We start from the raw sequence: 16,707 nt of genomic DNA, 5'->3' as shown, positions 1-16,707 counted from the left end.
TTATTAATTGGACTCAAGATCTATATATCAATTGGAAGTGGGAATCATATTTCGAGCTCGAGTTCGATTCAAACTATATTTTTTGGCTCGAGCTCGGTTTGACTATATATTCAATGAGCTTGAGTTCAGCTCGAAAGCTCTAAAATATATATGTATATATACATATATATGATATTTTTTACAATATATAGTATATTCTTATATTTAATATATTTTTATAATATAGTATAAGATATAATTTTATATTCTATAATATACACATACGTATGTATATATGTGTTAATTGAGCCAAGCTTGCAAGCTTTCGAGCCAAACTTTTTATTGGCCAAACTCGAGCTCGAATAACTAATTGAGCTTACCCCAAGGTTCGAACTCGAATCGAGCCCAAACTATTCTATTAGAGCTCGATTCGATTGCAGCCTTACTCCTAGCTATATTGCAAACTGCACCCCTTGAAGGGCAGGGGCCTGAGTATAATAGAACCACATTTCCTCTTTGGTTCCTTATAATTCCTCTCATCCCAAAGGGACCTGAATTGCCTTGGCTACTACCATCAAAATTTAGTTTCATAAAGCCTTCAGGGGGAGTGCCCAATTCAAACACATCCTCTTCTTAAGGGATGAGGAGCTTGTCACTGCCACCCAACTCCTCCAAAGATCATCAAAGGAAAATTGATGAAAGAGATCCAAAGATTTCAGCCACAAGATAGTCCTATACAGGACACACTCCTTCAGTTCTTGTAGAATTATCTTTTTCTCTTGGAAAATCCTTGCGTTCCTTTCTTCCCACACTGTCCATATCAGAGCTACTCTTGCACATCTCCACATCATTCTTCCTCTTTGATGTTGCTGGCCTATTCCACCTGCACCCGAAAATCGAGAAAAGCCAATCCCACAATTTTGCAGTAACTGAACAAGAAATTAGTACATGACAATAGTCCTCACCATGAGACCTGCAAAGAATGCACCAGTTAGGAGAGAGACAAAGAAAAGGTTTTCTCTTTTGTAGATTATCCAAGGTGTTTACTTTCACGTAGAACACTTCCCAACAAAATACCGAAACCTTAGGGGGAATAGGCCTACACCAAACTTCCTTAACGGGAAAATTCTGTTGTGAAGAAGACTGGCAAAGAGATTTAAAAAGGAAGCACAAGAGAAAATACCGGAGGGCTGAGAAGTCCAGATCCTTTTGTGTAGTTCAGAGGGATCCAAACAAACTTTATCAAGCATACTCAAAAGTTGAATTAGACTCTTAATCTCCTCATCCCTTAACCCTCTACGGAACCCAAAATCCCAAATTGGTGCCATAGGAGTTTCTAAAGGGGAAAAGAGTTTTGGAACAGGTTCTTTTTGTAATCAGAGAACCATATACAAGGATGGAAAAATGTCCTTCAAAGGAGCTTCTCTGACCCAAGGATCTTCCCAAAAACGAACCAAATTACCACCACACACATCATACCTGACAAGTTAAGGAATTGAGGAAGAATACTATGAATTGCCTTCCAATGGTGTTGCCAACGTTGCTCACCGAGATACTCTAGCATCCCATATTGACCATGAATACTTCCCACCACCTTGTGCCACAGTCTCGCTCTTCCCTAATAATGCTGTGTTCTTTTGCAAAACTATTCCCTATTCCCAAATCTCCCTCCTCTTTACTCCTACACACCACTTCCCATTTGACCAGATGGTCCTTCCTACACTCTCCTGGTTCCCAAAGGAATCCCTCATTAATTTTTCTAGCTTCTTGGCTTCCTTAGAAGGAATCCTAAAGACCGACAAGAAGTAGGCTGGTAGCAAGGGTGGCTCTAATTAGGGTAATTCTACCTCCCAAAGAGATGTAATTCTTCTTTCACGAAGCCAAACTCTTTTCAAACTTCTCTACAACCGGGCACCAAAAGTTACTCTCCTTAGGATTTGCCCCTAGCGGGAGTCCTAAATAGGTCATACAAATCGCCAATTGGATCCTTTTTTTTATTCATTTTGATTTTGGTGCTTGGGTTGGACTTCAGTTAATATTTTTCGGTAGCTGCATAGACCTATTTTCGAGGATGGGCTTGTATACTTTTCTTTGGATCTGTTCTCTAAATACGATATCTAGTTGTACAAAAGTGAAGATGTGACAGTTGTTATTCGTTTGGCTTCGACTCTTCAATGTACTTTCATTTGCAGGGATCTGATAACTTGGTAAGTATAACTGTACTTGTGTTTATGGTATGAGCCAGAGTGGTTAATGGGGATATGTTAGATACATAAGATGGAGTTACATTTGTTGGAGTCTTCTTCGTATTTTATTTTAAACATGTATTTTCAGAATTTATTTTTGTGGTTTATTTACTACAAGGATCCAATAGGATAATGCGCAAAACATGTGGACAGAATTCAAGTAGTTATCAACATAGTTTACTTTTGGTATCTCCAATACCCCAGGACTCAATTGCACACATGCTTATTGAAAGCAGGGTTTAACATTTTTGTTGAATGCACTGCAATAGTGCGTTTTGGAATTTGATATAATTTTTAAGTCTATCTTTTGGAGAAAACATCAATCCGAGATTCATCTTCTATATAAAATATATTTTTCTCTTGTATTCCAAACCCCTGCATCCTCCCTTAGCTAACTGCATGAAAATGTTTTTGTCAAAACCAAGATGATATGGATGTCTTGATTTTAATGACCTTAATGTTATCATTTGTCGAGGTTTATAGCAGATACCTGTTTTCTTATTAAATAGTGGCGGACAATTTTACCAATACTGCATAGTGTTTGATAGCCGATTCTTAGTGACATATTTCTGACCAATAAATATTTTCTCTTCTTCAATTTTCCCAGCATTTGTGAACCCACATAGCATAGAAGTCCAAGGCACAACGTTCCTTTCAGGCATCCCATCAAAGAACCGAGAGGCATCCCTAATCCTTCCCGATTGCACATAGGCAGAGAGCATTGCATTATATGTGACGAGGTTCCTTTCTAGCATGAGCTCGAGCTTTGTCGACAAAGCCATCTCTGGCATACTTTGTGAGCACAGACATCTAGTGAACCAAGATGATAACTTGTGAGCACTACAGCTGCCTCTTCGATTCGAGGCATTCTGTCGAGCAGGACTCGAGCTTTCCCTTTGCTAATTCATTGTAAAAGTAGTTCAGGGTCCTCGACGTTGGATCTGTTACAATGGAGAGATGAAAACTTTGGTTCGAAATGGCGGGCGTGCAAGTAACGGTGGTATCGTTTGGACCAGGACAGAAGCACGAGGTTATTTACAGCACCGCTGGTTAGAATATCGCCACAGACCTGAATTCGGGCTTGGTTGTAGGTAGGAGTTAGGACCAGCCATCACGATTTGGTCCAATCACTAAAATGTCTAACTCTATATTTGGTCCAACCCAAACCCATTGACCCCGGACCAATATCGAGCGGGTCAAGAACCACGCAAATTGGTTGTGCAGAAGTATAAATTATAGGGAAATTGTCAAAAACTCACCATGAGTTTTCAGATTTCTCTTAAACTCACCCCATCTTTTCAAAACCTCTAAAACTCACCATGTCACTAACTTGACGTTAAAGAGACTAACGGCTGTTAATATATTACCATTTTAGCCTTCATAGAAAAATATAAATTATATACCTGTATTTTAATATTTAGACATGAAAAAAAGGAAAAAATTCAAAAAATGTTTTCAAATATAAAAAATTATAGAAATTGCACACAAAATAAAAAATTATTTTCAAATTATAGAAACTATAGAAATTGAAAACAAAATTAGAAAATAAAAGTGGTGGGAAAAACACCAAAAAGTATAGAAAAGCACGGAAATTGCAAATAAATAACAAAAAATACAGGAAATTTTATAGATGTTAGAAAATAGAAAAATGTAAAAAATAGAAATAATAAAAAAACATTAGAAATTATAACAAAACACTAGAAATGTTTAAAAAATGAAAATTGAAAAATGAAAAAGACCCTTTTCCTCCAACTCACCATTTAGGGGTGATTTGGTCATAAAAATGTTATTTAACGGTGCACCAACGGAAGGTGAGTTTTAGAAAATAAAAACTTGCTGACATGATGAGTTTTAGATGTTTCAAAAAGTTGTGGTGAGTTTAAGAGAAATGCTGAAAACTCATGGTGAGTTTTAGACAAATTTTCAAATTATAAAAATTTTGCATGTTGGCCACGTGTCCATATACAAATATTGTGCTTGTACCAAATATGTACCCCTGCTCACTGCTGTATGGAGCTGACGTGGTGTGCCGTGATAGGCCAAATACTAAGAGTGGAGAGAACTATAGAGGATTCGGACTTGCGTCACTCACCTTCAATGCGCTTAATGGTGGCGTTATGGTGGGCCATGGCCATTTTACAAGATGTGTTTCAGATTCGCTTTGTGCGGCATGCCTTCTTACCGGTCGAAATCGTGATCGTGAGACATCACCTCGAGCCATGTTGTGTTGGCCCAACCCCAATGGCCCCGTCACGATGATGTAACCCTTCATTTCTTCTAATATTGTCATCCCGAAAAACATCTACTTAATTGGAAATTTTAACTGCCTGGTCTTAACGTTATTTGTAAAGTTGATTTTGGTTTTGGTGAATCTCTTCTCCAAGAAAAGGAAGCAACAACAGTAATCTAACAAAAGTCCGATATCTATATTATTTTAAAAAGGACGAATAGCTTCAAGAATATTTCTGCAAATTTTCTAAGGACAAAATTTACCCTTCTACATTTAAATTTATTGATAAAAAATGAGGGCTAATAGGATAGTTGGTTATTGATATTAAATGAGTTAAAAAGAGGTAAATTTCAAATATTCAATTCATTCAATTTCCTCTCATTAAATCCAACATTTAAGGTATTAACTTGCATTTACCTTCATTGAATCATATACTTTTGAAATGTACTTGAAAAAAATATTTTTATCAAGATGATGGTAAGAAATTAAACCATTTTGGGTCAAATGGACCAATCCATGTTGCTACAATTAAATCATAAAATTCAAAATTAGATAAAATGCAAAAAATATAGAAAATAAAAAAATGGGAACATTTTTAACATCATATATTTCACATATTAACCAATAATAAGTATGATAAATAAGAAATGTTTTTATTATTATGGAAATAGAATGTAAAATTTAAATAAAATTCTTTCCCTTTTCTATCTCATTAAATCATATATTTAAGATATTATTTTTTTCTTATCATTAAATTCTACTAATTAAATCTACAATATTAATTTTAATAGTATAAAAATAAATATTTCAAAAAAATAATTTGAAAACAATACCATTTTCTTCCCTCCTCGTGGTGGGTAAGCAATTAAACCATTTAGGGTCAAATAGGTAAATAAATAATACCATAATTAAATAATAAAAATTAAAATAAATAAAATATATAATACAAAAAAAATATAAAAAAGAATTGGACATATCTCTAATATTGTATATTAATTATATGTACTAAACAAAAATAAATATGAAATATAAGAAGTAGTTTTATTAATAATGAATATGGAATACCAAATTTAAAATCAACTTAGAAATGAAATGGTTCCATAGTTAAATTATAAAATTTTTAAAAATAGAAAATACAAAGAATCACAAAAATTAAAAAAAAAAGAAAAAAATTGGGCACATTACTAATGTTATATATATAAAAAAATAAAATATTAGGTACATCTATAATATTATAAATTCATTATATTGAACAAGAATAAGAATTATAAATAAGAAATAATTTTATAAATGATAGAATGTAATACAAAATTTAATGTCAACTTAGAAATCAAACTATTTTCCCTTTTGGGTGGTGGGTTAGTAGTTTGACCTGAAAGCAAACTAGATATATTAATTATGTCAAACAAAAGAACATATAAAAAATAGATATATTAATTATGTCAAAAAAAATTAGGTGTAATAAGTAAAAAATCTTTATAAAATATGGATGAACTATATAATTTAAAACTGATCCGAAAGCAAAGCTACTTTCTTATCTAGATGGTGGGTCAATGATCCAGCTTTTAAAAAAAACTCATGATGTCATAATTGAATAATACATATTTTAAAAAAGATAGAACATAAAAAATGAAAAAGTACAGAATTTTATCGAAAACATTTGGGAACATTTCTAATGTTATATATTCATCATATTAAATAAAAATAATTGTTAAAGTAACATTATTTTTATTTATGACAGAAATGGAATACAAAGTTTAATAATAATAATAATAATAATAATAATAATAATAATAATAATAATAATAATAATAATAATAATAATAATAATAATAATAATTGTTAATGAAATTTAAAATTTCCATGTGCAATGTGCATGCACATTTACTACAAGCATTTGAGTTTATTTTTAATCAAATTGTTACTTTTGTTAATTTTCAATTTCTATTTTAGCTATAATATATCTAAAATTCAAGTAATTAATATGAAAAAAAATATTATGTGCAATGCACATGTTTAATTACTAGTGATAATTAAAAGTTAGAAATGCTTCAACTTTTTTTTCCTATAAAATAGGAAGATACAATGAAAATCAAAGAAGAAGCAACATAAGAACCTAGAACCTATGGGGTTGGTTCAAGTTTGTATAACTAGAACTTATCTTGTGAAGGTCCATTCTGTTTTTTATGGTTCTAAGATTGGATGATTCTGTTTTTGATTGTTCCAGGGTCTATAAGTGAAATCTGTTCTTTTTTTTTCATGTTCTTTAAAAACTATTTTAATAAATATAATATAATTTAAAACTTATATTATCTTTATTGATTAAATTGAGTAATTTAATATATAGATTATCATAATATATTAATATATGGTTCAAAACTTAACATTATAATTTAAATTTTGTAAATATTACCTTTTATATTAGTTATTATACACATATAAATATTAAAAGGGAAAATTCCCGGTTAGTACCCTATACTTTAGGCCTACTGCCACTTTGGTCCCCAAACTTTAAAACACGACAATTCAATACTTGAACTTTCAAAACGTGCTAATCTAGTACCTACTGTTAACCAGCTATTAAGTGGCATTTGAAAAGACACAAATGCCCTTCGAGTGTCATCTAATTTTCTTTATCGACCACATCCAAATGTTGTTAAAAATCAACACTCCCAAATGTTTGCCTCTTTTGTTCAAGAAAGTTGGAGTCACCAGAATGCCAGTAAAACGTGACCCCAACTTTCTTGAATAGAAGAGGCAAGGATTTGGGATTGTTCATTTTCGTCAATAAAGAGATGGTTGGTAAAGAGAATTAGATGATACTCAAAGGGCATTTGTGCCTTTTCAAATGTCACTTAGTGGTTGGTTAACAGATTGATTAACGATAGATACTGGATTGACACATTTTGAAAGTTTAGGTATTGAATTGTTACATTTTAAAGTTTAGGGTCCAAATTGGCACTAGGCCCAAAGTACACTGTACTTATTGAGAATTTTCCCATATTAAAATGAAAACAAATGATTAAATCATATAACTTAATGTTCAAATGAGACTATGGCCTTTGTAACAATGATTGCTTGGGTGCAAATCTTTATTCACATCCTCAAAAGTATTTTTGGGTTTATTTCAAGGCAAATTTGGTTCCAAAGCCAGTTCCGCTGAGGCCAACTAAGGTTGGTTCATCAGACCTGTTCAGGTAGGGTAAACCCCTAGACCCTAAAATCGGCCTAGGTGGGTGTCGGTTCCAAGAATTTGGAAACAAAATCGGCCTAGGGTCGATTTAAGGCCAGTGCGAGGTGGGTTCCATTTGGTTTTGGATAGAACCTACCCATTTGCTCACCCCTAAGCCCTGATTTGCATCGTTCTTGTATGTTTCTATTCCTAAGGAAATTCTTGCTCCAAAATAGGAATTCCGTTTTTGGTTCTTGGGGAATAACTAAGGTGTTTGGCAATCTGCTCCTTGGTAATAGATTTCTATTATACGGAAAGAGAAACAATGTTTAGATAATACCATTGACTCATTGGACTAGTGATTCAAATCTATACACACAAAGTAATTTTACAAAATCTCAAACCTAAAATTAATAAACAAATGACCACACGTTATTGATGTCTTGTGTTTTTTAGACTGTTATTAGATAATTGTTGACTACTTGAAGACAAAAAAAATATATATAAAAAGTAAAATAAAAACCCAACACGCCATGAAGCAACAAAACCCACAAGCAGTGTTGGCTAAGAATTGGCTCCTGTTTCATGCAATTGGCTATTATTGCACCTTAACATGTCTACCACTATCGGGGGAATTGAACGAGTCAACCCTTATTAAGTCATTTTCATGTGCTTGTTCATAACAAGAAATATCTAGCATATTGATGGTAAAAAACATAAGTCATTTTCATGTGCTTGTTCATAACAAGAAATATCTAGCATATTGACGGTAAAAAACATAGACTGATAAGCGATATACCACTATGAAGGGGTGTTCTAATATGAAAGTCATTTTCATGCACAAATTGGATGTTCAAGATTCTTGATTTGTATATTTCATAAAAAAAAATCACATTACATGTACGGGGTGTTCTTTTTCTGGATTTTGGGAGGGGGGAAAGTTGGTCAATGAGATTTGGTTTCCATTGACCAAGAATCCCATGTTCATTTTTCATATATATGTGGGGACCAGGGAAAATTTATTTTCCTGAGTACCACTTACCCGATACCCATCTCCTAAGTGGATTAATAACTTTCCCACCTAGGGGGAAAATTGCTAACACTTGAATGGGACAAAAATGCCACTTTTAATAATGGATTTTTATGGCTAAATTGGTAATTACATTATTTACATGGGTAAATGCACTTACCTGGATACCCAGGTAATTGCATTTACCCAGGTAAATAACTTCCCAAAAAATGAACGGGCCCATAAACTTTATTAAATGCATAACAAAGTATAATATCACATTACAAACTTAATAACAAAGTTGTAGTCCACTTATGAAATAAATATAAAACAAACCAAAGTATTGAAAGCATGATATAATCTATGCCATTGTAATGAATTTATTATCTAGTTTGCAATTTCTTATCAAAGTTCTATCTTCTTTGGCACGTTAACAACATTTGCTACACTATTGACAGGTCCAGCTCCACCTATCGGATCTTTTTCTACCTCAAGATTCTCGTAGCTACCACAAAAATCATGTAAACAACAAAAATTCATGCTTTGGAATTGTAACTGGTTGTTGTAAACAACAAATGCCATGTAAATATTTGGGGGTTCCAATTCACAAAGGTAAAGCTAGGATGCATATGTTTGATGTGCTTACTACTAAATTTCAAACAAAAATCGATTCTTACATCTGTGGTTTTGCTATGAATTTTATATGGTAAAGGTACCAATATGATAGCTGAATGTAGGGCTATTCTGGATGCAATAAAATTTGCTCCAGCTCTTGGATTCTACTAACCAAGAACCATGGAAAATTTTACCATGTCTCGATGTGATTATTGTATTCCACTTCCATGAGCATTAAGTTCTTACACACTCTCAAGGAAGGGAATGCGCGCGGTTGCTGATGCTTTAGCATCCCATGCGCTTCAATTGAATTAGACCATTGATTTTTTATGATTTATATTTCCTCTTTAACATGGTTTTTAAAAACGATTCAGAGATTGAACCCGTCAGGGGTCTGGTTACTGGGTTGAACGGTCTCTGTTCTGACAGAAAAAATAACAAAAATTAAAAATAAAATAAAAACGGTCAAAACCGTTCAAATGGTTCAAACGGTTAATCCAGTTCAGTGGTTTGCTGACAAAATCAATGTTTTTTGAGAAAATCCAGTTTTGAGAGAAAACGGAACCATGACCGATTCCTAGTTTTTCTGGTCCGACCATCCAGTCCGGTCCAGTTTTGAAAACCATGCTCTTCACCATGTTCAATTAGAGCATTGATGTTTTATGATTTGTTATCTATCTTTACCTAAAATCGCCTTGGTTAGCTTTTTATGCACAATTTATGGGCCAGAGTGATGAGTGCATTTGTATTCAGGCTTGGGGCAAGCCAGGCTACGTCCTCTCTTGTAATTTCTTTTATAATTTTTTTTTATTTATAAAATTTAAGGTGGTCTCCCTCCACTTGGAGTAAAATTTGGGGTTTAATTAAAAAAAATAAGGACGCTTTTCTTTCACTTGAAATAACGTGAGCCACAATATAAATATTTGTCAAGTGAGAAACACTGGGAATTGACACAGGAAATTTGTGGGAGGTTAAAGTTGTTTTATAATATAATTAAATTATTCTCAGGGTCTTTAGTATCCCATAACGAATTTATATTTTCCCAGTTTATGAGATTAGAATAGCATTGTTTCAGTGGCCTAGTTGTTTATGCAAGATTGCAAGGCAAATGACATAAAAAATGTTGGGGAAATTTCATAAGTATTGTTATTTGATTAACAACATTTTAATTTGGGTGTAGCAACTGAATTGGATCCAAAGTATAAAATGAAGTTAACGGAGAATTATTTTCTTATAATATATAGGGATGGTTGCAAACTATAGGGGTGTTTTAATAAAACACAAACTATAGGATAAATTTTAACAAATACATAAAACTATAAAGGATATTTTAGTAAATGATCCATTTTCACACATTTGTCCTATAAATGCCCCCACCTTATCCTTTCAAAAGATTAAAAGCAAACTTTTAAGACAGCTGTGATAATATTTCTTTAGTGCTCACTGATTGCGATTACAACTTTACAAGGTTGTGCCTATTATATCTAGACTTGCAAATTTACTCTGCTCTCTCCCCCTCCTTGTAGCTGTTTAACTTACATGATGTGTGTGGAGCTTGAATACAATCAAGATGTCATAAATGATTAATGATCACCTACACATAGGAATGATTATGGGTCAGGCCATGCCCGAGTTGGGTTTTTATAGGGTGGGCCAGTGCTTGGCTTGACCAATACCCCGGGCCTGATATTATATGTTCAGATAGGGATGTCAATGGATCGAGTTTGCTTCAATCTTAATCTGACCCTACAGTTCCTCAACCTGACCCTATAGGGTTTAACCTAATACCGATTAGTCCTAACCTGTAGCATTTCAATTGTATTTTTTTAACATATTTTAAAGATCTAAAATTCATTAAGTTAAATTAAGAAATTATTTTATAGAATTTAAGATGTTACTTTTTTCATTTAAAAAAAGGAAAAAAATCAAAATCAACTTATAAATAAATCTTAAACTTTAAAATTATAGAGTTCAAAATCAAAATGTTACCAGAATACTTTGCATATACGAAGGGTAGTGGGTGTTTGGACTTGCCCATATAAATAAATAAAATTATATTTAAAAATATTAATTTAATTTTATAATATAAATTGTAGAACATATACTTAAAAATTTATTGTTCATATATTTAACATATATGGTATATAACTTCTGGGTTGGGCCATGTTGAGCGAGCCTTAGGGTTTGGTTGACCAAGGTCTAGTTTAGTGCAGGTCTAGGATGGTTTTGGCTGGGAATGTGGGTCCGGGCTGAACTGAAATGATCAACTTTAGAATCACCCCTCGTAGGGCCCCCCTTCTTAGTATTAGTTAATAAACCCAATGAGCCTATTTAGAGGATTACCAAATTGAGTTCATCCCTCACTTTGAAACCTTCCAAACATGCCTTGGACCCTTGGACCCTTGGCATCCGTCATCTTTATCTCCATCTCCAGCTACAGAAATCCTGATCGTCTAAAATGCTGGGTCCTGTGGATTGGCCTAATTATACTTAATGAACAATAGTTTGGTAGCCATATGCTGTATGCTATGTATTCTCATCACTTTCCATGATAATAAATGTGTGGGGTCCATGTCCAATTGTCCATTCATCTGGATGCATGCTGGATTTCAACATACTTGAAACATGGGACGTGTGACACTAATCAAGGTCCAAGCCCTAAGGTCTGGATCTCCTTCCAATGCACAATTGTAGTGTCCTCTCAATAGGAGTGGGTAGGAGATTCGGATTTGCAAGCTCATGCATGAGTGCTGTCTTTTATTTTTTTGGTAAATATTTATGGTCCTATCTATCTTTATATTGATCTTTTTAAATTTTAGGCTGAAGTTTTTGGTTGTCATCGAAACATTTTTTAAAGTTTGGTAATTACAATCATTTCCCTTTAATTTTTCTTACATACTTGCAAGTAGACCAGAATATTTTAAAATGAGACGTAAAAAAGTCCAAAATATTCATCTAATTATTTTTAACAAAAATGTTTATTTTGCAAATTTCCCATTCATATCACTACCTCTAAACCCTTTCAATCACTTTTGTTCAAGTTGATTTATTTTCCAAATTTTCCCTTTAGGCCCCATTTGTTTTTCTGTAAAGGGGCATTCTTTTTTTGGATTTTGAGAGGGGGGAAGTTGGTCAATGGGATTTTGGTTTTCATTGACCAAGAATCCTATGTTCTTTTCCTAGCTTTATGTGGAGATTAATGAAAATTTATTTTCTTGGGTATCACTTGCCCAGGGAAGTGAAACCCATTTCCTAGGTGGGTAAATAACTTTCCCACATGGGGGAAAAATTGTCAACACTTGAATGGGACAAAAATGCCCCTTTTAGTAATAGATTTTTATGGCTAAAGTGGTCATTGCCTTATTTACCTTATAAATAAAAGAACATGGGTAAATGCACTAGGAAAAACTTACCCAAGTAATTGTATTTACCTAAGTAAGTAACTTACCGAAAAGTGAACGGGGCCTAAGTTACTTATCCGGGTAAATGCACTTATCCAGGTAAGTCCCCGGGTAAATACATTTACCCATGTTCTTTTATTTCTCATGTAAATAAGGCAATGGCCATTTTAGCCATAAAAATCTATTATTAAAAGGGGCATTTTGTCCCATTCACGTGTTGACAACTTTCCCCATAGGTGGGAAAGTTATTTACCCACCTAGGAGATGCAAGAACATAAACTTTCCCTGATTGCTGCAAATATGTGAAAAAAGAACATGGGAATCAAAATCCCATTGACCAACTTCCCCACCGCCCCCCCTCAAAATCCAAAAAAAGAACGCCCCCTTATATCAATCACTTAAAGGTAAAATTACAACTTTAAATTCTCTTTGTTTTTGTTGCTCATAAAGTTTGTGTTGTTTTTTTCTTTTTTATGTAGAAAGTAGCCTCAATAGTAACTTTATGGGTACTTTGGACATTTCTATGCCTTTTTTTAAGAAGATTCTACTGGAGGGGGTCTACTTGCAACCAAGGTTCAAAGTATCGACACGTATCGGCTTGTATCGGCCGATACGTATCATTCTGGGACCCCTCCGATACGCCCCTACAGTGGGTGTATCGGAGGTCTGACCAGTTCAGGGGGTAGAGGAGACCTAAATTGACCTAAATTGCGAAAAAATAAAAAGCCTGAAACACTGTATCGATTTGCTTGATACGCCCATACCGGCATATCGGGCGTATCGATATTTTGAACCTTACTTGCAACTGTATCAAAAAGTTTAGAAGAGGTTTCAGCAACGCTAAAAAACTTTCAGGGGAGGTTTCAACAATTTACCCAAAATTTTAATCTCATTGAGCCGCCTCAACAGTTGAGAGCTTCAACCCTCATCCAAATGTCCTATATTCTACTTTGTCCCAAACCATCCTTAACAAATTGGAATCAAATTTCCATCAATTGATTGGAAAGAAAATTGGTCTAGGCTTTGGTTGTTGGGACCGTTCTTGGATATGACACGTTAACCCCTTAGTCACGAATTTGGCTCCAATCAATACAAGCCCGTGTTCACACTATTCAAACAACCTCTTGCAACCTTGTATTGGAAATATCTTCCCATGAAATAAAGCACATCAATACGAAAATATTCTCAATACAAGATTGTAAAGGCTGTTTGAACAGGCGTTTCACTGACCTAAGCCGAACTCCTTAGTCGCCTACTTGTCTTTTGACTCAAATGAACATTTCAAGCTGCTGGCCCCAACAACCAAAGACCAAAGTTGTGGGCACCCTTGAATTTAGATATGCTGTTGGTTTCGTGGATTTTTTTTTTTAATTCTAATGAAATGTTTCCTTAACCAATTAAAAGTTAAAAAAAAAAGTGATACATACCATGATCATGACAAGCATAAAATTATTTAATTAGGAGTTAAAATAAGTCACTTCACACCTGCACTACCAACCTAGAATTCCCCTTCACCAATTAACATGAATCATACATACATATCCCGGGATTTTCCTTTGAAATTTTCTGAGATTTAAAACCTTAATCATCATCAAGTTCAAGTCTCTCTAGGTTTGCCCTTTTTCTTATCTTATCATCAAACTCCTAATTTTTGGTCAGGAATTTTCCATCTTATTTTCGAAAGGAACTGATTCCAATCAAAATCTTTTTATGGGTTTAATTTTGTATTTATTTGGTGGGTTTTTAACTTATACAATTTCTTGAACCATATATTGGCCCTAACAAAATACTACTAGTACTGGTTCAATCACACGGGGTAAGAAGAAAACTAAACAAGAGCTGCTGCACTGCCTCTCTCCTAACCCATAAGCACCGCGAACACAGCCGAAGCTCCAAGCACCAAAGCATTCGCGTTGTACAAGTTGCTAGCTGCTGCATCTGTGCTAGGCGTCGTGGGCGTATCGCCGGTCGGAGTATTAGCGCTGGAAACTGTGATTGCAAGTTTCATCCCTTCGTCACAGTGGTTCGATGTTGGGCATAGGAAGTACCTTTGCCCTGGTTGGCTCAGTTTAACCACGTCATTTCCGTTGCTGGACAGTCTGATATAATTGCCTATGTTGCAACTGTCGTAGTCGGATTTGCTCACCTCGGCCAAGCTGTGCAATCCCCCATAACTAAACACTGTAGGTTTAATTTTACAACGACACAAAATTTAGTCATATACCTTGCTATGCACAAAGATTACTTCTATATGGTCTGATATATTTATTTCTGAGCCTGAGGTTGTGCTTGTAAGATAGAAGATATCAACTTACCAAGTGTGTCGCCGACGAAGAAAGTCTTGCCAGAAGCCCATTTCACGTAATCCACACCTTGTGACCACTCCACATTATAATTTGTGGCATACACCACTGGAGCCACCGCTAGGAGGAGAAGCAGAAGAGCTGTTGGGACGGCCATGGCTCTAATTAAGAGCACAACTTGGGGAGAGAGAGAGATGTAGGTATGGAGCAAACAGGTCTCGTTACTTGTTATATAGATTACAACCAGCCAAGCTTAGATATTTAAATATTGGGAGACACCCAGCCTTCAATAAAAGAATATTTAAATATTGCTTGCTTCCATCTCCTCTTCTACCTAATAATGATGGACCTTTGGTGGACTGGGGATGGGCTACCTGTTATATAACTCCATTGAGTAAAAAATAAATAAATAAGGATTAAAATATCGATATGATATATCTGATATAGGGTGTATCGTATTAATATCAGGTCATATTGGCATGGGATACCCTTTTGTCTTCCAGTTTTTTCCCAATTTAGTATCAACTATCAATGACTGATAGAAATCAGTTTTCTTTTGATTTTTTTCAAGAAAAATTCAGAAAAATTTTAAGCTCACCTTCCCTAGTTCGATTCAAGTAGTTGGGCTGCAGTTTTCCTGAAAACTGTGTTGCTGAATCAGCTTCATCTATACATTGCGTCATCTTTAGTGGAGACTAGTTTTAGGACTAATTTGGGTGTGAACTTCCACCTTGGGATCTATGCTTGTGGTATCCGTATCAGGTACAACTCTCCCTCTTTGTTTGGTTTCAAATATGACCTAGTTCAGTGTAAGACCGATAATGAAAAATAAAGTTTTTCAAAATATAGAAAATTTGATTCCCAAAAGGATTAGGGAATGTTTGAAATTTCGCCCAACTATCAAGCATGATTCGGCCATTCATATAATTGATCATAGCCCTTCCAATGGAAAGATACCCTTTTAGTCATGCGTATCGTTGTGTATCGAAGCTTAGTTTGAACGTAAGCACGAATTCAATATAAAAAATGCTACTAGCATGACTTGAAACTAAGACCCCAACTCGCCTAGCGCCCAATAAACAATGCATCTTTAGCCATTGAACCAACTTTTATTTCATATAATTAAATAGAATACATTAACTTTTATTACATAATATTTACATAAAATCCCAACAACCAATATACACTTATCTTCAACAACTCCAATTACAAATTAAAAAGAATAATATTCAAAATTAATATTTTATAAACCAATGGAATAAATAATTAATATCTTCAACAACTCCAATTTACAAATTTGCACATGATATATATCTCAATTTTTTTTATAAATTATTAATTAATATTTTAATTTGCATTAAAAAACCATGTATTTATTATTTACAAAAATAAAAATATTATTTATAAAATGTTTAAAAATGTAATATAAATTGGACTTATCAAATCCGCTATTCTATATTTATATTAAAAGATTATTTTTATTTTAGGAATTTATAAAAATAAAATATTAATAATGAAATAATTATTGTAATAATTAAAATTTACGAATTTTCATATAATATGTATCTTTGAAATTTAAATAGATTTGATATATTTTAAGTTAGGATTATATATTTTTATAAATTATCAATTAATATTTTCATTTGCATTTTATAATAACATATACATTTTTTACAAAAATGAAAATATTGTTTACCAAAACTTTGAGAATTAATTTTTAGTTAACATTTTTGTTAATGCTAAAAATTATAA

At 33.6% G+C, this 16,707-nt stretch overlaps 1 protein-coding gene across 1 annotated transcript; it reads right to left on the bottom strand.

Annotated features, from left to right (window-relative positions):
* Positions 1–14,145: 14,145 nt before the first annotated feature.
* Positions 14,146–15,157, bottom strand: LOC104598412 (uclacyanin-2-like). The gene is made up of 2 exons (XM_010260452.3): positions 14,968–15,157; positions 14,146–14,833 (listed from the first exon to the last, which is right to left on the bottom strand). Exons 1-2 carry the CDS (start codon positions 15,110–15,112, stop codon positions 14,511–14,513), a joined length of 468 nt encoding a protein of 155 aa, XP_010258754.1. The 5' UTR covers positions 15,113–15,157; the 3' UTR covers positions 14,146–14,510.
* Positions 15,158–16,707: the final 1,550 nt, after the last annotated feature.

Source organism: Nelumbo nucifera, chromosome 6 (genome assembly GCF_055504915.1).
Source record: "Nelumbo nucifera cultivar China Antique chromosome 6, China Antique-T2T, whole genome shotgun sequence".
NCBI classification, from domain to species: Eukaryota; Viridiplantae; Streptophyta; class Magnoliopsida; order Proteales; family Nelumbonaceae; genus Nelumbo; species Nelumbo nucifera.
The sequence above is the reverse complement of the archived record's forward strand: the minus strand, read 5'-3'. Positions and strand labels throughout refer to the sequence as shown.

Excerpts from the sequence above, each read along its gene's own strand:
- LOC104598412 (XM_010260452.3), bottom strand. The coding sequence starts at position 15,112 with ATGGCCGTCCCAACAGCTCTTCTGCTTCTCCTCCTAGCGGTGGCTCCA. Across the intron at positions 14,834-14,967 it reads CTTCGTCGGCGACACACTTG|TGTTTAGTTATGGGGGATTG; the intron begins GTAAGTTGATAT and ends TTAAACCTACAG.